The 24506-nt window shown below is 42.1% G+C and overlaps 1 protein-coding gene across 1 annotated transcript in view; it reads left to right on the plus strand.

The window, feature by feature from the left end:
* The window catches only part of FAM3C (FAM3 metabolism regulating signaling molecule C), an 82332-nt gene extending 61939 nt beyond the window's left edge, over positions 1–20393 (plus strand). The window contains exon 10 of the mRNA XM_077472457.1: positions 20200–20393. Within this exon, the coding sequence (XP_077328583.1) occupies positions 20200–20226 (27 nt within the window). The 3' untranslated portion in view covers positions 20227–20393. The remainder of the gene's footprint in view (positions 1–20199) is intronic.
* Positions 20394–24506: the final 4113 nt, after the last annotated feature.

Here is a 24506-nt window from a genome sequence, read left to right on the forward strand (position 1 = left end):
ACCCCTCGGCACAAGAGCCAGAAGCCAGCAGCAAGAACTGTAGTAGCTATGCCTTGTGCAGTGATTTCCAAGAGATCAAATTGATGCTTCTATATAAAGAAATGGAAAAATATAAATTTAAACTTTTATGAATGGGCCACTCTAATATATATTATTGGGAATTGACATTTAAAGATTCCTTTTTTTTTTTCCCCTTTCTAGAGTCGTTCTTTACATTCCAGAGTTGTACTTTATTTTGCTAATGAATAGTGACTGTTCCAAGAAACGGGTATCATAAAACCTATTTTAATTTCATATTTCTATAATTTCTTAATGCTGTAATTGCATATGGTTTCTACAATATGCATAAAACACAAGCGTACTTATAGAATATCTTACTGTCCTGTTCCCAAATTCTGGTGCTTCTACATATTTTAGATTTTTTTTATTAGTTAGAACAACTTAATGCAGTTACAAATGGACACCGTGTACTGGATGCTGGCCTCATGGCACTACAGGAAGATCTATTTTATTTTTGTGCCCTCAGTTGTCTTATTAAAGCGGAGTTCCACCCAAAAGTGGAATGTGTGCTTATTCGTCCACCCCCCCCGGTGCCACATTTGGCACCTTTCAGGGAGGAGGGGGCAACAGGGACCTGTTTTTGAGAGGTCCCCTTCCCCACTTCCAGAGACAGCATTCTGGTGAAGCTCGGTCCCCTCCTCCTTCCTCCGCTGCCGGGCCAATTGGAAAGCACCGCTCTCTTTGCGCATGCTCAGTAGGGAACCAGCTGTAAAGCTGAAAGTTTTAACTGCCTGGTTCCCTTACCAGCAATGGTGGCGGCTGTAGCCGATCCAAAAAGGTGCTGGATTTGCTGGCTCCCTGGACACATAAGTGTCCATATATTAAAAGTCAGCAGCTGCAGTATCTGTAGCTGCTGAGTTTTATTTTTTTATTTTTATTTTTTTACCGTTGGGTGGGTGGACCTCTGCTTTCAGTAGATGGTGGCATACGTATGGGGGGGGGGGGGCACAAGCCTCTCTGGGTGCCACACATAGAGGGGTTGTCGGGACAAGGCACGGTGGGTGCTCTATAGCTGCGCTAACTCTCTATATTCATGCGAGTCAGCAGCCGCTGCTCTTTTACTCAGTTCACAGTCGGGCTCTTTACTGCCATCTCTGGCTGCTTCCTGCATGTGCGCCCCTTGTGTGTACTGCCAGTACTATATTTTGGATTGCAGCTCCTCTCGTGGGACATGAAGAAACAAGTGGAGGCTGTGAGTATAAGTGAAGGGAGGAGGCTGTTTGTATACAGTGTGGGGGGGAGGCAGGTGTGTGTGTGTGTGTGGGGGGGGGGGGGGGGGTGGGGGAGGGGGCGTGCATACAGCTGTGTGTGTGTGTGTGTGTGTGTGTGTGTGTGTGTGTGTGTGTGTGTGTGTGTGTACAGGTGTGTTGGGGGCTGAGTGCGTAGAGGTGTGACAAAGGGGCTGAGTGTGTACTCAGGATCCGCCCCGGGTACCAAATGCTCTAGGTATGCCCTGAGTAGATGCAAGGTAACATAAACTGAAACCCACAAGTTCTGTGACTGGGGGAGGAGAACCATTTGACGAGGTTGCATGATTGGAGATTGTGAAAGAGTTGGCTCTTCAGTCTTGGACATGGAACTGGAAACACTGTAATGCCACTTACACACGACCGGACTTTTCGAGGGACAAGGTCCGACAGACTTTCGACAGTTTTGACGGACTTGGCCACACACAATCACACCAAAGTCCGACGGATTTGAACGTGATGACGTACGACTGGACTAGAATAAGGAAGTTCATAGCCAGTAGCCAATAGCTGCCCTCGCGTCGGTTTTTGTCCGTCGGACTAGCATACACACGAGCGGATTTCTCGGTAGGAACTGGGTCCGGCGGAGTTCTGGTGGAAAAATTTTAAACATGTTCCATTTCTAAAGTCTGTCAGACTTTTGCAAATCAAAAGTCCGCTGCAGCCCACACACGATCGAATGGTCTGCCGGAATTGTTCCGTCTGACTTTTGATGTTGAAAAGTCTGGTCGTGTGTACGGGGCATTAGAGTTTCCTTGAAATAAAGTTTCTACGGAACAGTACTGTGACTACTAGTTTTTAGGCATACAATAGAAAGAGAGCGATTACCATCCATAAGGAGGAGACGGAGCATTGCAGTTTGGGAATGTGACAGTAAAAGTAACTTTACACCATGGCTTGGAGTTTCACAAAACGCAGATTAGGAACCAATGTGGTAGGAAACATTAAGATACCAGTGTACTTGGCGAACGTTTACAGTTATTTATTACATCTTTTACTGCTTCAGTCACCCAAATTACTTCTATATGAAAACTAGGAGCAAAAGAAAAGAAGCAAACGCCCTGGTCAGGAGTTTGTATGCTGGAGGCATTAATAATGGTTGTCCCTTAACCCCCTAGACATAATACTCATTTAATCCTTGTGGGTACCGACTGCATTAAAATATGTATTTTGGAGTTTGTCGTTGAGGTGTTACTAAGTGATAAGAATTCCCTCAAGAATTCCTACGTAGGAACCACTTCTTCGGAACAGGTTGTTTAATAGGTCAGTTCTATCCTCCCCTAATCACTTTCCACTGTCTTTCTTTTCTATCAGCTTTTTTTTAATTTACTTGTTTTTCTAAAGTTGCTGTCTGTCAAATGAGAAGGGGGAAATTTAGAATGGGACAATGAGGGGCCACAATGTTCTGTGTAATGATGTACACTGTCCCTTATACAAATACGTAAATGACATACTATGTGGAAAATGTTGAAGGCCTATTATGTGCTGTTCAGCCAGCAGTGCTGAAACCACAAGGTCATAGAGCATAAAATGAAATCTTCTGCTTTCAATATCACATACCTGTTGCTTTTGGGTTGTACCCAGGACTTTGGTCATGCCTGACCCATTTATCCACATATTTGCGCTATAAAAATAAAAAGATCAGATTACATTTTTTCCACTTAAGTGTTTCCTATTCAGGTGATAACAATGCAAAAGATAAGTTTGAAAAGGTATAACCTGCGGATCTCTGGGTCTACTCTTGGGTCTGCAGTATGTAAATGACCTTACTTAGAGGTCCCTTCAGGCCTTGATTGTCACTGACCCCAGCCATTGGTGGAATGTTTTTAAGGAGTGCTAAAGGTGTTCTAGTAGCGTATCATTACAGTGGAACCTTGGATTACGAGCATAATCTGTTCCAGGAGAATGCTTGTAATCCAAAGCACTCGCATATCAAAGCGAATTTCCCCATAGGAGTCAATGGAAACAAAGATAATTCGTTCCACATTGACTTCTGTTGCATGCAATACTGCATATGGCCGGAGGTGGGGGGGCACCAGAGAGACTCGGAAATACTCGGAGACCGCTTGGCTGCACTCGGGAACGGAGCGTTTCCGAGTATTTCTGAACTTTTCCCAGTGTCACCGGTGCCCCCTCACCTCTGACCAGATGCGGCACTGCACAGCTTGAATCCTGCTTGTTTTGCGAGACAGCACTTGCAAACAGAGTCAGAATAAAAAAAAAAATAATAATTGCCCGTATTGCGAAACACTTGTTAACCGCGCTACTCGCAATCCGAGGTATTGCTGTACATTTCATAAATAATTGCACAAAATGTAAAATAAAAAACTTCCTTTTCTGACAAATTTTATATGTTTATACAGGAATTAGATCCCAATGGTCCTATGTTCTCCTATAGTCCGCTCCTACTGTGGTACTATAGATTAACCTCTTCTCTATGAACTTCCTCTATACATTTAGGAAATGTCAGACTGAAGGAAAAGAACATTTTGTGTTTTTACCATAACTGAACTTCACAATAAAGTAAACTATTCTCCATTGAAATGGCCTATTACCGATTAGAACGTCATAGCAACTGTTTCAGTTTGTTCCTTTTTAATAACTGCAAAAACCTCTTCACTATGTACTTCCTAGCTATTTAAAATGTTACAGTGAAGGAATTAAACTTTTTGTGTTAATAACTCTGAACTTCACAATGAGCTCTTTTTATTATCCTTTATAACAGCCTGTTTCTAGTAAACCTTAGGGGTGCATTCACACCAGTACAGTTTAAATTATGAGGAGCTTTGTACTATTCTTCCGAATGGATTTTCAGTGCTGTGTGATTTGGAAGGATTGCGTTAACAAGGTTTGAATTGCAATTTTGCACCAAAACTGGCTTTTAATTGAAATAAATTGTAACGCATTTCGCACACTTTACATGTTACATTATAGCAAACATTTTTAAATGCTTAGATGTGAATGTACCCTAATGCCGTTTTTGTTTTTCTCTTTCATCTGTGCAATAACGTAACACAATGACATTGATTTACTAAAACTGGAGAGGGCAAAATCTGGGGCAGTTTTGCATGGAAACCAATCCGCTTCCACGTGTTTTTTTTTTTTTTTTTTTTTTTTTTGTTAACGCTTTTAATTGAACAAGCTGAAGTTAAAAGCTGATTGGTTTCTATGCAGAGCTGCACCAGATTTTGCACTCTCCAGTTTTAGTAAATCAACCCCAAAAAGTCTTGTTTTTAATGTTTAGGCATTAGTGAAATGTAAGTTAGTGTAAGTGATATTACTGAATATATACCTTCTAGAAGGTGAACAGGACTGTAAATCTGAACTGATTAAGAAACAAATGTAAATTAATTTTTTTTTTTTTTTTTTTTATATATAAGCAAGTTGCATGTTTACCCGATGATGCACTTACATACAATATAGCAGCTAGTTGCTTTTACAGTGAAAGTTTTGCCTATACTGCTGACGTCTTGTTTCCATTTCCATGTTTGGTAAATAGACACTTTTATACTCACTGCTTCTAATTTTAATTCCAGTGATTGCACTATATCATTAGAAGCCATTTTTAGCAAAAATAAATATTTAGTTACATTTCATTACTGGGCTGTTTTATTTGCTGTTTTATTTGCGATATACATAATGTGCAAGATTCCTATTGTTTAAAAAAATTTTTTATTGTGCTGCAGGAAGGTGTGTGTGTGTGTGTGTGTGTGTATTTGATGACGTTCTTAGAGAGTGTGTGTTTTTTTTTTTTCTTTTTAGGGTACTAGAGTCCAATAAAGGATTTTACCCCCTTCCATTCCAGGCCTTTTTTCAGCTATCGGCACTTTCACCATTTAAATGACATTTACTGATTTCTTTTGGTAAAAAAAAATAACCCCAATCAATGTATATTATTCAGTCTGTGGTAAAGTTATGAGAGAGACTCTCTATTTTACCAAACGTACTGGGACACCTAAAACACAGGAACTTAGTGTGTATCTCTCTGGGGAAGTTTGACTATTCTTCCAGAAGCACATTTGTGCGGTCAGGGACTGATGTTGAAGAGAAGGCCTGGCTCACATCTCAAAGCTGTTTTATCAGGTTGAGGTCAGGACTCTGTGCAGGCCAGTCAGGTTCCTCCACCCCAAACTTGCTCATCCAGGTCTCTATGGTCCTTGCTTTGTGCACTGGTGTGCAGTCATGTTGGAGCAGGAAGGGACTATCCCCAAACTGTTCCCACAAAGTTAGGAGCATGACATTGTCCAAAATGTCTTGGTATGCTTATGCCTTAATTGCTCCCTTCACTGGAACTAAGGAGCCAAACCCAACCCCTGAAAAACAACCCCACGTCATAATCCCCCCCCCCCCCCTCAATCAAATGATTTGGACCAGTGCACAAAGCATGTTCCTTAAAGACATGGATGAGCGAGTTAGGTGTGGAGGAACTTGGCAGTCCTGCTCCTCAACCCGTCCTGACCTCAACCCGATTAGAACATTTTTGGATGAATTTGAGCACAGACTGCGAGGCAGGCCTTCTTGTCCAGCATCAGTGCCTGACCTCATAAATGTGTTTTGGAAGAATGGTCAAACATTCCCATAGACACACTCCTAAACCTTGTGGACAGCCTTCCCAGAAGAGTTGAAGCTGTTATAGCTGCAAAGGGTGGGTCAACGCAAAATTGAACCCGGACTAAGACTGGCATGCCATTAAAGTTCATGTGTGTGTAAAGGCAGGTGTCCCAATATTTTTGGTAGTATAATGTATCTGAAAATTGATCAATCCTGATGTACTATCTAATTTCTTGAGGCCCTGAAATGTCAGGACAGTACAATAACCCCCAAATTACCCCTTTTTGCAACGCAGACTGTCTTTGGTATTAAGAAAGAGGCATGATGAGGTTTTTGAAGTTGTAATTTGTTCTCACAATTTTTTGGAAAATTAAGAAATGTGTTTTTTGTTTTCTCCACAAAGTTGCTATCTTAAAGTGGAGGGCCACCCTGAAAAAAAAAATACATTAAAAATTAGAAAAAAATCTAAAAAAAAATGAAAATTTTTTTTTTTTTACTTACCAGAAATGCCTGTTGCTAGGCACATAATACTAATCTGCCTCTTCCTCCTCCGCGGAGATCTTCTTTCTTCTCATCGCGTTGTCTTCTGGGTAATGGGTCGTGCTGTGTTCTGGGAACTGTGTGTCCCAGAACACAGCGCGTCCCATTCACAAAGCGCTGCGCGACTCGCGCATGCGCAGTAGGAAACGGGCAGTGAAGCCGCAAGGCTCCACTGCCTGTTTCCCTTAGAAAGAATGGCGGCGCCGGGACCCGAGAGCCGAGGGATGGGTCGGCCTTGGGCGGCCGACATCGCGGGCGCCCAGGACAGGTAAGTCGGCTTATTAAGTCAGCAGCTGCAGTGTTTGCAGTTTGCAGTGTTTTAAAAAAAAAAATTAAACTGCCCTCCTCTTTAACAAGGTTTTTCATACAAACAGCATAGGCATACTTGGAATTGCACCCCAAAACACATTCTGCTATGCCTCCTGAGGATACTTTTTTCACAGGCTACATGCATAGAGGGGCTCAAAGTCCAGGGCACACCTTTTTGGGCTTTCAAGGGCCATACATAACGCATCTCATTCACTGACTTCACATCACGTTTGGAGGCCCTGAAAAAACAGAATGGCTCTATTTTGAAAAGCAAACACTCAAAGGTATTTTCTGAAAGGCAGAGTGAGTCTTTTGACATTTGTCTTTATTGCCTCAAGTTTTTGAAGGAAAGTGATTGAAGTTTTAAACAATTTAACTCATTGTCCCCCTGCAGTGAGAACTGAGCAAGCAGACACCACTGGTCACTCGGCTCTGAGCAGAGAGCCCTTACTGTCAGTCAGCAGCTCTCTGCTCTCCCCTCCAGCGCTGGGCTGTGGAAGGCAGAGGGAGGGGCTGAGCCTGTTTCCAGTCTAGGCTTTTGGGTGGATCCCAACCATATGGTTGGGATCTTTTCGGAGCCTGGACTGGCTCTGTAAACATTTCTATTTAATTATAATTTCACTCTTATACATCTCAGGGTCTGCACTGTATAGACTCTCGTTTCAACATTTTGCTCCATATACTTGATACTATACACACATCTTTTTGGTGTCCATTCCATTTAGAGCACTGGGACATGGATAGCTGCAAAGCTAAGGAGTAATCATCACGTAACATCTCCCTACTACCCTCTCACCTTTCATATTGGTCCACACTCATATATCTCTAGATCTATCTTGTGCAGACTTATTATTGCTACTCAAGGCTCCGATGAAGAGGACATTAGCCCACCTTTTGAATGCTTGCCCTTGTATGGGCATGCCTGTTTTTAAAAACACGTTTTTAATGTGATATGTTGTTAAATTGAGTTTAAGAATGCGTAGATACTTTATGTAGCACTAACCCCCGAAGGAGCTGCTGGTTTGAGTGGGCTTACTGTTACCTTCTTTGCCTTGATTTGCGTCTAGGGGTTTCCCGTGGTAGATGGCCCAGAAACTTTAGAGACTGACGACAGATCTGCATAACTACGTTTTTTGGCAAATAAAAATCCCTTTAACGAACAGTCTTAGTATAGGATTAGAGGGTTAGGAGGAAAGTTCAGGTACTCTTAGTGTCAAAGTCAATAATAAAGGACTTGCTTACTTCGACTAAATCCAGAGAATAGCCATTTACAGCTGGATGTTCACTCACGTTGGACAGTCCCTCTCTCACAAGGCCTAGCAGCCAACAAGGTGCTTAAATCAGGAATAAGTCTCTGCCACAGACGTTGTAGAACATGTAAGAAACTAGGACTTGTAGAACACTCGTGTGATACCTGGATCTTTCAGCCAGTTTGTTGTTGTTTGTTGTATACCCACAAGATTGGATTCACTTAGGTCCCTCAGCCTCACCAGGCTCTTGCTAAGAAGCCAACCCGTACGTGGCCTTCTGAAGAGTCCTCCCCTGGATAGCTACGAAGTTACTGGGCCTCTCCACACCCGGAGATGGCGCTGGACCACCTCCGAATCCTTTCTTTAGTATCCTTGCCTCAGACTAGCAAGCCCCGAGACATAAAGTCGGGTGGATCCGCACCCCAGGCCATAGCCTTCCTGGGGGCTGGTCAGGAGAACCAGGACCATGGAGTCGGAACATACTTCTGGCCCGGAAACCCCGAACCATGTGACATCCGCATCTTAAGTACCCTCTCCCAGAATGCACAGAAAGAGTGACACTCCCACTGGGCGGGCTCCGAGGGAAAGTAACCTTAAAGCACCCAACCAGACTGTAGTTCCATGCCTGCCAGAAGAGACAGTACCCCCTATGGCCAGGCTGAACACCCTATAGACCAGTCAGACTGATGCTGAGGTCAAAATTTGGAACAATTATACCCAAACCAAACTGAAGTTCAGGTGTAACATTAAATTTCAAAAACATAGCGCGTGCTCTTCAGGAGCGGGCGCTACATTTGCATATGCTTTTATCATTTTTTTTATGTGAATAAACTGTATACGTTTTTTGATCATAGCGTCGGATCACGCGCCTTCCATCTTTTCTCCTTCACCTGGCTCTGTGAGGTCAGATGACAGCGGCCTTCAGCTAAATGTCGGCTGAAATAGGATCACATGAGTGCAGACGAAATGCACTCCTGTGATCCATAGGAGAAGTATGGCCAAAAAAAGCTTTGGCCATAGCCACAATTTTTTTTTTTTTTTTTTGCACAAAGTTGTGAATCTAATCAGAAATTTACTAAGCATTACACCTCAACACACATTCTGCTGCTACTCGAGTATGGAGATACCATGTGTGAAAGTTTTCCACTGTCTGATTATACACCAGACACTGTATCAAAACCATTGTACTGTAATGGTCACTTCTATATGAGTGATCAGGGAATATAACTTGGTGTATCATCACCTATAGTATTCCCAGTTTGGGGGGTGGTAAAACATTGTGGTTGAGCTGTAATTTTACCACCACTCAAGCACTACCCCCTTTAGCTGCAGAGGCAGCAGTAGGGGAGGGGGGGGGGGTACGCATGTCATGGCTTAGATGCTTTGTTTCACAGCTGGATTGAAAGGCAGGAAGAGCTAAATAGCAACCCCTGCCTATGGGACCAGGGACTGAAACAAACAGTTGATGGTTATTATTTTAACTGTTAATAAACTTTATTGATAAACTATCAGTTTTTTAAGAAGGTCAGGTGACTTGAAGAACCTATATGAGAAAAGGAAAAAATTTACGGTCATCACTTCAACGGCAGCGCTTCAAGGAGAAACATCTGTACTTGCCTCCTCTCTGCTGTCGTCATGGAAAAGCTACTGCGTCAGATGATGGAGCGGGCCTCCGCTCTGGACGGGGACTCCTAGATGCGTTTTTGCCTTTCCTTGGTTCCTCCGTCTGATCCATCCCCTTCTTTTTCCTCCCCTTCTCTCCCTCTTTCTTTCCCACAACCTCCTTCATCGCAGGTTTCTCTTCCGGGAACTTCAGGTATGTCATTTCCTCCCAAGGCCCCTCCTCTTGTTCGTCATCCAACAGTCTCATGGGCCCCTTCGGTGATGGACAGCTCTCCGGTCCCGCCTCTGATGACGCCGGCCGAACGTCCAGTCACTTCGTCTGCTGGCTTGGGAAACCGGCTCATGCGCAGTTGAACCTGGCATTGAGCAGCCTGTTAATATGCAGACGGTCCGCAGGATCGAATCCCGGGGACCCCCACTGAAAGGTAAATATAAAGGTAAAAGTGGTGGCGGAAAATCTGTTTAGAAAAAAAGCTACTATATTACCTGTTAACCACTTAAGGACCGCCTCACGCCAATATACGTTGGCAGAATGGCACGGCTGGGCTCTTAAAGGGCAACGTACCTATACGCCAAGCCACGCCTCCTACAGTAAAAAAACACACATTAGGTCACACTTAACCCCTACACTGCCCCCTAGTGTTAACCCCTTGACATTTTTACAGTAATCAATGCATTTTTAATTGCACTGATCGCTGTATTAATGCCAATGGTCCCAAAATTGTCTGACGTGTCCGCCATAATGACGTAGTCATAAATGGGAGCCACGTCACACAACCGCGCAATTGTCAGTTAAAGCAACGCTGTGCCGAATTGCAAAAAGGGGCCTGGTCCTTTAGCTGCAAAATGGTCCAGGGCTTAAAGTGGACCTCCACCCTGAAGTGGAAGTTCCGCTCATCTGATCCCTCCTCCCCTCCGGTGCCACAGTTGGCACCTTTCAGGGGGGAGGGGGGTGCAGATACCTGGATAATCCAGGTATCTGCACCCACTTCCAGGACAAGCTAGCCGCAGATGCCCCCCCCCCCCCCCCCCCCCCCGCTGTGTTCTGGGAAACACACAGTTCCCAGGACACAGCGGGGACCAGTGGAGACGCGCAGAGAGACTCGTGCACGTGCAGTAGGGAACTGGCAGTGAAGCCACAATGCTTCACTGCCCGATTCCCTGACAGAGGATGGCGGCGGGGGCAGTGGAGAGACGAGCGATTGCTCATCATCTGCCGCCGACATCGCTGGACCCTGGGACAGGTAAGTGTCAATTTATTAAAAGTCAGCAGCTGCAATATTTGTAGCTGCTGGCTTTTAATATTTTTTTTTAAAGGTGCAGCTCCTCTTTAAGTAGTTATTTCTCCTTTGCTTTTACATGTCAGGATTTGATTCTAGTGCTAAAACTTGTAATGCAAAGACTTCTGATTTACTTGCTGAGCTGACTAATGTTGAAATACTGAATGTGTCACATTCTCCTGTACAGAATTTGCCTCATGATTCTATCAGTGAAATTTCTTTTCCTACAGCAGTGTCCTCTTCATTGAGTTCTGCAAGGGCTTTTTCTGATGACATTTCAGGATCTGCTCGACCTGTGGTTTCACAATCTATGCCTCAGATGGCACCTAGTGGTGAGTCTAATCAATTACATAACATTATGTTATGGCTGTCTTCTTTTGCTTCACTTGCTGATAATTAAAAAAAAAAGGTTTTCTGATTTAAATATTGGAAATTTGCCTGCTATAGATTTACGTTCGCCTGTGCATAATGCACCTGTTGCTGACGTTAATGTTTTGCCTTGGCCGAACACTTCTCATGTTATCCGTGAGTGCTGTTTCAAGAAAGCGATGGCGTGTGAAATCTCTCCTCTTGGTTTCCATTTATCGCCATCAGTCAAGAATAAAATATGGAAAGGGGAATATATTGAGATTCTTTCTCTCTTGCCATCGTTCAAAGAAAATCATTTGGATATTAAAGATTCGAATAAAAATGATGATGACAAGAAAAAAATCTATGCCGCGTACTTTTAACAACTGGCTCCAGGCTTATTGTATTGTTGCGAACGTTTTGGGAGAAAAACGTCCTGAACTTTGCAGCGGTTTGTTCAGACACCTGGAAATAATTCTTGAAGCATACAAAAATTTTCCAAGGTTAGCTTGGTTTTTTTACGACCGAGTCTTTTCGTCAAAAACTTGCAGTGCATAAAAATTTAACCTGGGGGTCAGAGGATGTAGATCTGTGGTTAAATCTTCTTATACCTCGCAAACCTAATTTACCAAGTCCGTCTCCTCAAAATTCACAATTTAAGAAAGGTTTTCGTTTTAATGAGGGGCAGTGTAAATGGCCGAATTCGTGCCGTTATAAGCATGAATGTGCTTCCTGTTCTGGTAATCATCTTGCCTCCTGTTGTTTTAAAAAATGACATTCTACTACGGGTGCTCCTTCTAATTATAATTTTCATGCTGGGAGTCACACCGGTGAAACTCTCCGCCATGCTTCCGTTCCTTCGCATTTGGCCAAACCGTCAGAAGGCGGAAGTTCTCATTAATGGTTTTTCGTTTGGTTTTCAATTGCCACGATTTTCTGGTCCTGGTTGCCTTTGTTGTGAGAACTTCGCCTTTTGCCTGCTATCGTTTCGGATACAATTTCAAAGGAAGTATCTGGCAGCAGGGTGGTAGGCCCCTTTTTGGTTCCTCCGTTTTGATGATTTTCGAGTTTCTCCTTTTAGGTTTGATCCCTAAGAAGGAACCAAATAGTTTTCCCCTTTATACATCATTTTGTCTTAAGCCCCATACACACTATCAGATTGTCTGCTGATTTTTTCCTTCAGGTTTACCAAAACCATGTAGTACAAGGGCCTGCCTGATTGCATACACATTGAAACCCCTAAGGTTAGACCTCATATTATATGGTTTTGGTAAATCTGATGGAAAAAATCAGCAGACAAACTGATAGTGTGTATGGGGCTTTATTCTACTGGTTTTTCTCAAAATGATGAAATTGATCCCAATTTGAGTACTGTTACGTATGTGTCATTTGATGAAGCGATTTTTAAGATCCGTCACTTGAGAGTATTTATGGCCAAAGCTGACATTAAATATGCATTTCGTCTGTTGCCCATACACCTTTCAGCTTTTAAAGTGGTTGTAAACCCTTACAACCAACTTTGACCTAAAGGTAAGCCTAGATTAAGGCTTACCTGTAGGTCCAAGAAATATCTCCTAAACCTATACAGTTTAGGAGATATGTACCCGAAGACAGCCACCACTGTCTACGGCGCATGCGCCATAGACAGCGGCGCGCAGGCACACTGGGCAGGCCGCAGATCGCGCCGATATGCCGCTCGTGTCGGCTCCCATGTGCATGCGCGGGAGTGACTTCATCGCGGCTCCGGCGAATCACAGCGCCAGAGCAGCGAGACCTGGAAGTCGCTCTTGGATACATGGCAGCGGCGAAGAGGAAGACGGAGGACCGCTTCGGCGGCTTCGTTCTCAGGTAAGTTATTCATAATGCGCTAGTATGCTATGCATACTAGCTCATTGTGCCTTTGCCTTACAGGGTGTGGTTTTTTTATTTTTTATTTTTTGCCTATACTTCCTCTTTAACTCATTTGGGTTTTCGCCATGAAGGTTTTTATTACTATGACAAGTACCTTTCAATGGGCTGTTCGTTGTCTTGTACTTATTTTGAATCGTTTTCATCTTTTTTGGAATGGGTGGTTAATTTTTTGACTGGTTCAGGTAATGTCTTACATTATTTGGATAATTTTTTGTTTTGCAGTCCAGCTGATACTTCTGAATGTTTATATTTGTTCACAGAATTTCGTTTAACTTTCCAGCGTTTTGGGGTCCCGTTGGCCACTGAGAAATCAGTTTGGCCTACTACTTGTTTAGAATTCCTGGGTTTTACCATCGACGCTGTTAATATGGAATGCTGTCTACCTCAGGCTAAATTGAACCGTTTACGTTTTATGATTTCTTTTGTCCTTTCTAAACGTAAAGTGACTGTCCACACTTTGCAATCTTTATTGGGCTTACTCGCCTTTGCGACCCGTAATATCCCTATAGGCCACATTTTTTCCAAGCGGTTATACAACGCTATTGCTGGTTATAAATCACAGAATCATTTTGTTTGCATATCTGCTCCTTTGGTAGCAAATTTGTTGGTCTGGAATACATTTTTTATATCTTTCAATGGCCGCTCTTTTTGGCAGACATCTTTTCAGGATGCTTCAGTTGTCTCTCTTTATTTACTGATGCGGCCGGTAGTTCGGGCTATGGTGCCTTTTACCAGGGTCATTGGTCAGCCCATATTGGTCTGAATGTTGGCATACCATGGATTTTACAAAAAACATAGTTCTCCTTGAGTTGTTCCCAATTTTGGTTTCGTTAGAGCTTTGGGGTGTTCACTTACGCAATTCTCATTTTGTTATTCCATTCTGACAATAAAGGAGTAGCATATGCCATTAACTGCTTGTCTTCAAACCTTTACCGGTTTTGGCTGTATTGTGTTGTATTATTTTTAAGTGCCTAGAATTGAACCTATGGATTAAATTTAAATATATCCTGGGTTATTCTAACATAATTTCTGATTCTCTTTCGCGTTTTCAGGTGGATAGATTTCGTACTCTGGCCCCAGAAGCGGATCTTCTTGGTCTTCCTTGCCCGGAACACTTATGGTCCGTAATTTACGATCTGCGAATTCTGCTATAATTGACTCCCTGGCTCCTTCCACATGGACGAATTACAACGCCACGTGGTCCTTGTGGAATGCCTTTCTGAACTCTGTGCATATTCCTACAATTTGTTTTCTGATGTTTCCGTGGGTAATAATTTTTTTCAGATATTTTTGAGATTCAGCAAGACTGATCCTTTGGGCAAGGTAAGGTTGATCATTATTCGTCAAGCCTCTGAGCCCCTGATGTCTGCCTTATTTTGGTTGACTAAATATTTAATGTATCAGCCCGTTGGTTCTCCGCAATTGTTGATACATGCCTCTGACGTTCCGGTCATGCAGCGCCAGTTTTCTGCTGTACTTAAGAAATGTATGACATATTTGGATCTGAGACACTTACATGTTACTAGCCATTCTTTTCGCATTGGCGCAGCGACTGAGACACCAGATTAGGTTTCTCTAACTCTGATATTAAACAATTAGGTGGTTGGAAATGCAATTGTTTTCAATCATACATTAGACCTAATTTATGTTTTTTCTGATTTTAGGCTCCCCTCAGACTGTGTGGCTGATCGGGCATTCTTTCATTCACTGGACCAACGTTCGGGCAACAGAATTTATGGTGCTAATTTAGCTCTGGACAAGTCGTCTGTTAATATCACTTGCCATGGTTTCCGTAGAATGTCTTGGTTTGGCCTCCGTTTTTTATTGACTGATTTATTTTCTTTATTTCAAAGGCCTGATATTGTGATTGTTCATTTAGGGGGCAATGATTTGGGTGTGCACAAAACCCTTGATTTAGTTTCTCAAATTAAACTGGACTTCATTCATTTACATTCTATTCTTCCTACATCTATCCTGATTTTTTCGGAAATCATCCCGAGATTGAAATGGTTGATTGACCTGGATCTATTGTATATTGAAAAGATCAGGAAAAGGGTGAATAGACTTGTTTCTAAATATATGCCTTCTGTTAATGGTTTTTCTTTTAGACATACCGATTTTGAAAGGCGGGTTGGCTGGTTTTTACCACCCTGACGAGGTCCATCTTTCCGATATTGGACTTGATATCTTTAATTTAGATTTGCAGACTTGTGTGGAGTTGGCCGTGGCCCGGGTGGGGTGCCAGGCTATGTAACTTTTAGCCTGTCGTTTGGGGTAGTTGGTATAATTTATTTGTATATAGTTCGAGCTTTGATGGCTGAACTATTGAATGTTAATATGTTATATATAGTTCAAGTTTGATAGCTGAACTATTATTATTCTGGTATACTTCAGTATTGGTTATAAAGAAAATGTATTATTTAAATTGGTATTATTTTATGCCACTAATAAAGGACCACAGCCATATCTTTAGTCTGTGTGTATTCATTATATTATTAACATTAGATTTTAAATGAATTTTCAGCCTCTGGTCCCATTGTACCCCCTGTACACCTGCTGATTGCTATACATTCAAGGGAAATTGGTTGCTTGTGCAGGGACCAAGAGGTTAAAGCAGGTGGTGAAGAGACAATAGCATGCCTCCCACCTGTATATCCAAAGCTCTCTGAAGGGTGATCAAAACAATGATGCACATGTGAAGTCCTTATGGTAACACTATAAATGGTGTGGCGGTGATTTTCGCCACTGTAACTGGTGTGGTGGTGATTAGGGATAATATAGAAGACTGCAGGGTCCTGAGGTGGATATTAGTGTCGGCGTTCTCAGTCGCACAGGAGGATGACAGCTGTTAAAATGCCTGGTGGCTGTCAGAAGAGGGTGTGTGCATGATGCGTTTCCAGGGACTTCGCCCTCTTTTTCAAATGCATGATACTGAACTCAGCGCTCTGCTGTTTGTTGTCTGCATTGAGATGATCCTACTCAGACAGTTCTAGTCTCGGTCCCTTCTGCTCATCCATCCATCCATCCATTTGTCTCATCCCTTCCTCTACCTTGTTGATAGTCTACACATACAGATGAAGGGTCCAATGGACTAAGTGACTGCACTTCTCCGAGGAGTGCCGTGTGTACTGTGTACTTATACACTTTTTTGATTCGCTATCAGGGATAATAGGACTGGCATGGTCGGTGGCGATCAGAGATACTATAACTGCTGTGTTGGTGATCATGGTGCAGTGGTGATTATGGGCAATATTACTGGTGTGGCAGTAATCAGAGGAACTGTAACTGGTTTGATGGCAATTAGGGACAATATGACTGGTGTGGCAGTGATCAGAGACGCTGTAAGTGGTGTCGCAGTGATTATGGACAATATGATTGGTGTGGCAATGATCAGGGACGATGGGACTAGTGTGGCAGTAATCAAGGGCACTGTGACTGATGTGGTGCTTATATTAACAATATGACTGGTGCAGCGGTGATGAGAGACACTGAGTGGCGACAGTATGTAAAAAATAAATAAATGGAGAGGTGATCAGGGATTTTTTTTCTTATCACACACAGCACCCAACATAACTGTGCACCAGTGCACAAAGCAAGGTCCATAAAGACAAGGATGAGCGAGTTTGGGGTGGAGGAACTTGACTGGCCTGCAACACGATAGAACACCTTTGGGATGAATTAGAGCACAGACTGTGAGCCAGGCCTTCTCATCCAACATCAGTGCCTGACTTCACAAATGAGCTTCTGAAAGAATGGTCAAACATTCCCATAGACACACTCCTAAACCTTGTGGACAGCCTTCCCAGAAGAGTTGAAGCTGTTCTAGCTGCAAAGGGTGTGCCAACCCAATATTGAACCCTACAGACTAAGACTGGGATTCCATTAACCACTTCAATACAGGGCACTTATACAACTTCCTTCCCGGACCAATTTTCAGCTTTCAGCGCTATCACATTTTGAATGGCAATTGTGCAGTCATGCAATGCTGTACCCAAACAAAATTTTTATAATTTTTTTCCCCACAATTAGAGCTTTCTTTTGGTGGTATTGGATCACCACTGGGGTTTTATTTTTTTGCGCTGATGGGTACTGATGGGGCGGCACTGATGAGGCAGTATTAATTGACACTGATGATGAGGCACTTATACACAGCACTGATAGGTGGCACTGGTGGGCATTGATGGGTGGCACTGATAGGCAGCACTGATAGATGGCACTGTTCGGCAGTGCTGCTCAGGGGGCACTGGCAGGCATCACTGATGGGCGCAGTCCCATCCCTATTGGTCCTGGGTGGGCATCCCTGGTGGCCCTAGGCGGGCATCTTCGGGGGCTGCACTGATGATTAGTGAAGCCCCCCCGTCAGGAGAGCAGCCGATCGGCTCTCCTCTGCTCGCACAAGTGGAGGAAAAGCTGATATAAGGCTCTTCCTGTTTACACTGTGATCAGATGTCTGATTGGACACAGCTGATCACATGGTAAATAGCCTTTGTCAGACGCTCTTTACCTTGATCGGAGATGCAGTGTGTCAGACTGACACACCACACCACTGATTGCTGTGCTGCGCCCCCCCCATGGGCGTGCGTTTGTGCCTTATCCTGCTGGACATCCTATGACATTCAGTCAGCATAACAACCACTTTGCTCACATCATTTTGCTATTAGGGCAGACGGGAAGTGGTTTAAGTCCATGTGCATGTAAAGACAGGCATCCCGGTACTTATGATAATATTGTGTATATGTCCTTTTTTGTACGTACCATGTCATATAAATGTTTCAAGACTGAAAATAGCATATTCACACCCACAAGTTGACATTTTTAGTTGTAATGTCTACAGTACCAACATTCAGAAACAAGTCCCCTGGCGCCAGACTTTTTATTGTTGTTTTAATGTCTACAGTACCTACTGTGACTCAGTTGATAGCATTACACTAAGTGGTAGTTTGAAAATAACCATCAATCGCCCACAGTCTGGACCTCCCTGCACGATTTTGCCTCATGGGGTAAGGATGATCATGAGAAAAGTGAGGGATCAGCCCAGAACTACATGGGAGGAGCTTGTGGCAATAGGGATCACAGTCACCAAACAAACCATTGGTAACACAATACCCTGCCATGGATAAAAATCCTGCAGCACCCGCAAGGCTTCCCCACCAATCCTGCAGCGTCCGCAAGCAACCCCCCCCAAAAAAAAATGCACATGTATGTGTGCTTTTTGGCATTAACTTGACTCTGTGTTTGGAGGAAGAAAAATGCTGACTGTGACCTTAAGAACACCATCCCTACAGTTACTCATGGAGGTGGAAAAATTATGCTTTGGGGCTTTTTCTCTGCTAAAGGTGAATGCTGACTTTGCTGCATTGAGGGGCCAAGAGACGGGGCCATGAATTGTAAAATCTTGGATAAGTACCTTCTTCTGTCAGACAGAATACTAAAGATGGGTCCTGGATGGGTCTTCCAGCATGACAATGACCAAAAACAGACCACCAAGGCAACAAAGGAGTGGCTCAAGAAGCACATTAAGGTCATGGAGTGGCCTAGCCAGTCTCCAGACCTTTATCCTATAGAAAATTTATGGAGGGAGCTAAAACCTTGAGTTGCCAAGCGACAGCCAAGAAACCTTAAGGGCTCTTTCACGCGAAGGATCCGTTCAGGTCCGCCTGTCAGTTTTTTTTAGGCGGACCTGAACGGATGCTTCATAGACCTCTATGGAGCATCGGATGTCAGCGGTGACATGTCCGTTGACATCCAACCCGCTTCAATCCGAAAAAGTGCGACGGAGGAAAAACCTATTTTTCCATCAGTCATCTGTGACATGGGGTGCCATCCAATCTTCCATAAGGGAGAGCGGCGCTCTGACAGGTCCGTCCCTGCACTGTGTGCAGAGACGGACCTGTCATCTTCCTCCTCAGCGTGGATCAACGGAGTGATCCCCAATGAGCAAGCGGATGTTCACGGGGCGGATCAGCACGGATCCGTCCCGTGTGAAAGAGGCCTAAGGATTCAGAGAAGACCTGTAAAGAGTGGACCAAAATCCCTCCTGAGATGTATGCAAACCTGGTAACCAACTACAAGAAACGTCTTACCTCTGTGCGTGTCAACAAGGGTTTTTCAACCAAGTGCTAAGTCATATTTTGCTTGGTGATAAAATACTTATTTTACTCACTGAACTGCAAATCAATTTATAACATTTATATTGTGTTTTTTCTGGATTTTTGGTTGATATGCTGTCTATAGCATTTTAAAATACATCTATAATAAAAAGGATAGACCGTTCATTTCTTTGTAATTAGGCAAACGTACAAAATCTGTAGGGGGTCAAATAATTTAATTTTTTTCCCACTGTACATATAAAATTGTGTAGTCAGTTTAAATACAAATATTTTCTTGCCAAAAAAAGTGTACTTCTAGCCAGTTATTCTTGTGATTTCTGGGCATCTTTGCCAATCAGTTGGCCTCTGTGTCAGAGATGCTTGTCAAGTCAATCAGCGTATATCTATCTATATTGGTATGTCTGTCTATGTGTCAATGCTTTGTACAACCCCATCTGTCTTTTTTTTTTTGTCTGTCATCCTGTCCAAATAAATTCATACCTGTCTATCAATGTCATATAGACTGTCATTGTCAGTCATGTTTAATTTAATTGATTTGTCTATGCCTTTCCATGTTAGTGCCAGGTAAAATGCCTATCAACCAAACACATTTTTTGTAATTCGCTTGCTTTCAAGTGCATTCCACCTTGCATTTAAAATTCCTTTGAGATGCTTGATCTTGACCTCTTTGTGACCTGCATTCAACCTGCTTTTAATCTGCATCAACCTGTTTCTGCATTCCCATTGACTTTTGTATAGCCAGAGAAGCTGTTCTGATGTGAACAAAAATCTCTTAACACTTAATAAGACTACTCATCTTTGTCTATCAGCATCTGTTGATCTTTCAATGGCCATCATACTTTCTAGCTCCACTTATCTGCATGGAAGATGTTGAAAATGTGAATAAGAGATCAAAAATGAAGAAAACAGTTTGGAAAGTAAAGTAAATGGCTATATTTATAAGCAAGAATGTTTTTTTTTTTTTTTCTAGCTTGCCTCTGGATCCAGCACAAAGTAAGTTCAGACGCAAGTGAACCCCAAAATATTGATGAGCTAATCAGTAGGTGGACCTCTATATCTGGTGCTCCCTGGGGAATCTCTGGAGTTAGTGAAATATTTTGGAGTTTGCAAAGTTTTCAGTTTGTGTATAATGCTTAACTAATAAAATTACTGTATTCTTTATTATATATTTGTGATGGTGTCTGCTAAATGTGTCATACATTGTAAATTACGGTAATCAATAACCAAGCTACGGTATTATACAAAGGCAGAAAAAGTAGGGACTTTAAAGGTTCTAATTATGACACAATTGTTTAAAATTTAACAATTTTACTATTTCAATTAAAAAAATTTTGAGTTCATTTTGTAATAACCTATTAGATTTACACATTCCATGCTACAGCAATCTCAACATGTTTTGCCGTTTATGGCTACTTCAGGAGTTTATGTAGCAACCTGGACTGTGTAGCAAACTATAAAGAAATGTATACATAGCAAGATTTATCACATAACTGTATACCACACAGCATTTGTATTCTTACATAATTATATTGCACAAATATCATAATGTTGGCTACTGCCTTAAATCTGCCACAGATAACTTCCTGTTGGATCAAAATGAATGAAGAGTATCATCTGTATTTATGTCAAGCTTTGGAGCCCAAATTTATGGGATGTGGTGCTTGATGTAAATCTTCATCTATCCAAGACCAGTGCCTTACAAACCAAGCTACGATAAGTTGACATGAGCCATACTGCGCATTCAAGAAAACCAAATTGTTAGAATATCACCCTGCTTGAGCACAATCTGGGGAATTGGCAAAACACTGTGGATGGCATGTGTCATATTAACAAAGGTCTAATGGCACCACCTTTGTCAGTTTTGATTTCAAAATGAAAGTCCCACAAACCCTTCTCCTTATTCTCAGATTTAGGGATGGAGGTGCATAAATACATGCACTTCTTTTTGAGTCCCACAAACCCTTTGATTTCATACATTTCAAAATGAAATCGAAACCTGCAGAGATATGTACTCAGTTAATAAAAGGATCAGAACAGTCTTTAATATAGAAAACTGCTGTAGATCCCACCAGATCTGACCTGCCGTGGGCAAAGTGAATTGCATGCTGGTATTTTAGGGGTAACTTTTGAGAGGTTTTTTTTTATTGCCTGGAGTTGGTCTTTAAATGATTGTAAGGCTTACGTGAATTCATCTATTACAGGTATTTATATGGCATGGTCAACTTACACAGCACTTTACATCTATATTGTACATTCACATCAGTCCCTCCCCTTAAGGAGCTTACAATCTAAGGTCTCTAACTCACATACACATATTAGGGCCAATTTAGACAGGACGCAATTAACCTACCAGCTTGTGTTTTGGAGTGTGGAAGGAAACCAGAGGAAACCCATGCAGGCCCATGGAGAACAAGCAAACTCTGGGAAAGTAGTGCTGTAGTTGGGAATTAGAACCAACGACCCAAATGCTGCTAGGCAGAAGTGCTAATCACTGCTCTATACTGGGAGAGGAGGGTCCTAGTAAAATTATGTATTTCCTAAGATTGTAGTAAAAGGTTTTTTTTTTTTTTCATATTTCAGTTTCTAGAATAGACCTTTTATTGTACTTTTTTGTTTTTTCATGTTTAGGTCTAAAAAAAATCTAAATGTTACAACTGTTTTTATTCTTTTCTTTGGGTAACCATGAAATATTGCTTATAAATCTTTTCTATTCCCAGGCAATACGTGGAGCATTTTAAAGGATGTGTGCACTTTAAGAAAATTGTGCACTTACACGTTTTTACCCTTGCGCCTGACCTAAAGTAACCCATCCTCCCCCTCCCACAGATGCATATTTGCTTTGCACTAACAGTCACAGCCTAGGCCCTATGGTATTTTTTTGGATCCTAACCATACCTCTAGACTTCTATTGGACTATCTCCCTTTGTCTCTGGCCTTGCCTTGGGGGACAGCCTCATAAAATGTGCACTAGTGCATCCAGGACAGTAATGACGTCTGGAGCTGGATGTAAACAAAACACCAAAGGCTGTTGGATTAAAGTAAGTGTGCGTCTTCCATGGAAAGGGGCAAAAAGGACAAGTGCACTTCATTTTAAAATGCCCTTATGCTTTAAATGTGTATCTGACTTAATTTGGTTGCTCTGATTTTTACAGTGTTCAATAACTGAAGCTCAAGCTTGTACAATACACTTTATGATGAGTCAGTAGTAAAAAAGACACATTACAAGACAGTAGCAAAAAAAACATATTTCAAAACTAGTGTGTAGGGTGCATCCTTATTTAATATTTGCTAAAAACTTTATTCAAAATTGGAAAAAATTGGTTTAAACAGTTTAATAATGAAAAAAAAATCTTAAACCATTACAGTTTCTCTTTCAGCACTGATTCCTTTACCTAATTCCCAGCCACTCTGTTTTGTATGTTGTTTTGTTCCATAATCTATGTCCAGTCCTGTCTAGACATAGTAATTTTCTGAGGTTTGTACGGTTACACTGCATAACTGCATACAGATTTGTATCATTCATTCTTTTAAATACATTTAAAGTTTAGGGATTTTTTTTGGTGCGCTTTCTTTGATTCAAAACTGACATTTGCATGTATTTACTGCACTGAAAGCTTTTACTGCTAATTCTAGGATACTTACTGCAGCAGGACAGTACTATGGGATGTCCAAGCAACAGATCTCAGTGATTTAAACTCATGAATGCTAAACCTCTCCTTTTAATATAGTCCAAGGAGTGTCGGTTCAAACAGCTGGGCTCCTGTCCACAATTCAAGCCCATCAAACAAGCATAAATACTGGTACTAGTTAGTCCTTAAAGCAGATCTTCACAGTAGGCCACCATTTTTTTTTTCTTTACCTCCCGATTAACCAGAGGCAGGTTCTGCACATTTCAGATAGCCCCCCCCTTCTCCTTTGTAAATTAAACACTATGCCTCCTGGGATATGTGACGTGCATATCCCAGGAGGCACAGTGAGCACTGTGCACATCATTCACCTAGGTGAGTGGCATGCATGGGCTGGGGTGGCCAGACTCTTTGCTTAATAAAAATGTAGATAACAAATAAGCAAAAAAATGTATGTACAGGATGGGAGGAAAGGTGGAGAGGAGGGAACTTTATTAATATAAGCTTTAATATCCCTTATAAAAAAACCTGCAAAAAAATGTGCATTTATAATTTTTTGTTAAAAAGTGTTGATGATAGCTAATAATTAAGGTGGCATAACTGAAATGCCTTAGCAGTCTGATGTTTGCAGTTTTACCATTAAATAATTTTAGGGATTGTAACCTTTTTCAGCAATGTATGCTTGTTTACCAGATCTCAGTGATTGAAATATAGGCAAGCCTTATTTAAAGAACAGTTAAAGAAAGTTGGAATGCTCACATAAAGTGAACCTATGCATTTCCTGTATAGGAGATAGCAACAATTATGCTTAATTTCCCTATTCAGCTAGCAGTACGTGCCTTATTTTTGACTCTCTACTTGCCACCCACATGACATTGCTGGTACCCAGCGTTTATTCATTCAGTCACCCAGTGCTGTATTCAGGGAGGAAGTCGCATGCTTCAATTATCCGTATTTCACTTTTACTTCTGAAGACTAGAATAGGGGGGCAGCAATAACTATGAGTACAAGGTGTCTTGCCAGGCAATGTTCCTGTGGCAAGCATGTTGAGGGCATGTAGTCTGGTATGGTTGAGGGAGAAGGTGCACACTTGCTACCCTTTCCTTTCCTAGCTAGTCAGATTACATGCCCGGATAAGGGTCTGGTATAAAAATGGGGCATGCAATTCCCATGCAGTATTTTTTTCTCTCTCTGTGGTCTCCCTCAAAAACGTGTCTGCAATCATGTCACTTGTTGATGTAGATCTTTGTCAATCCTGATGAGCGACCTACCAGCACAAACACAATGAACTGTGCCACGACAGTCCTTTCCCACCAGACTCCTGCCTCAAATGACAGTTCCCAGGTGTGGCTTGTGGTAGTAAAAGGCTTTCCTGTGTAAAGTAATTGTGTATTTTAATTATTGCCCTTTAAACCTTGCTCCAGACAAAGGGTATTTATAAAAGAATTGCAGCACAGTCAATTTGACATTGCCGTCTGCCTAACCCCCGGCATTATGATCCTGTCCTTTCCTCATCTGGAGTTCAACTTTATTTGCAGAAATGTTCATGACTGCCTCTAAAAACATCAGTTTTCACAGTTTTTCTGTACCTACTAGGAAACAAACCATAGCACTTTGTATATTTTTACAAACCATGATCAGTAGGCATAAG

This window comes from Lithobates pipiens, unplaced genomic scaffold, assembly GCF_037356315.1.
Source record: "Lithobates pipiens isolate NorthernLeopardFrog02 unplaced genomic scaffold, aLitPip1_a1.2 Scaffold_8, whole genome shotgun sequence".
Lineage (NCBI taxonomy): Eukaryota > Metazoa > Chordata > Amphibia > Anura > Ranidae > Lithobates > Lithobates pipiens.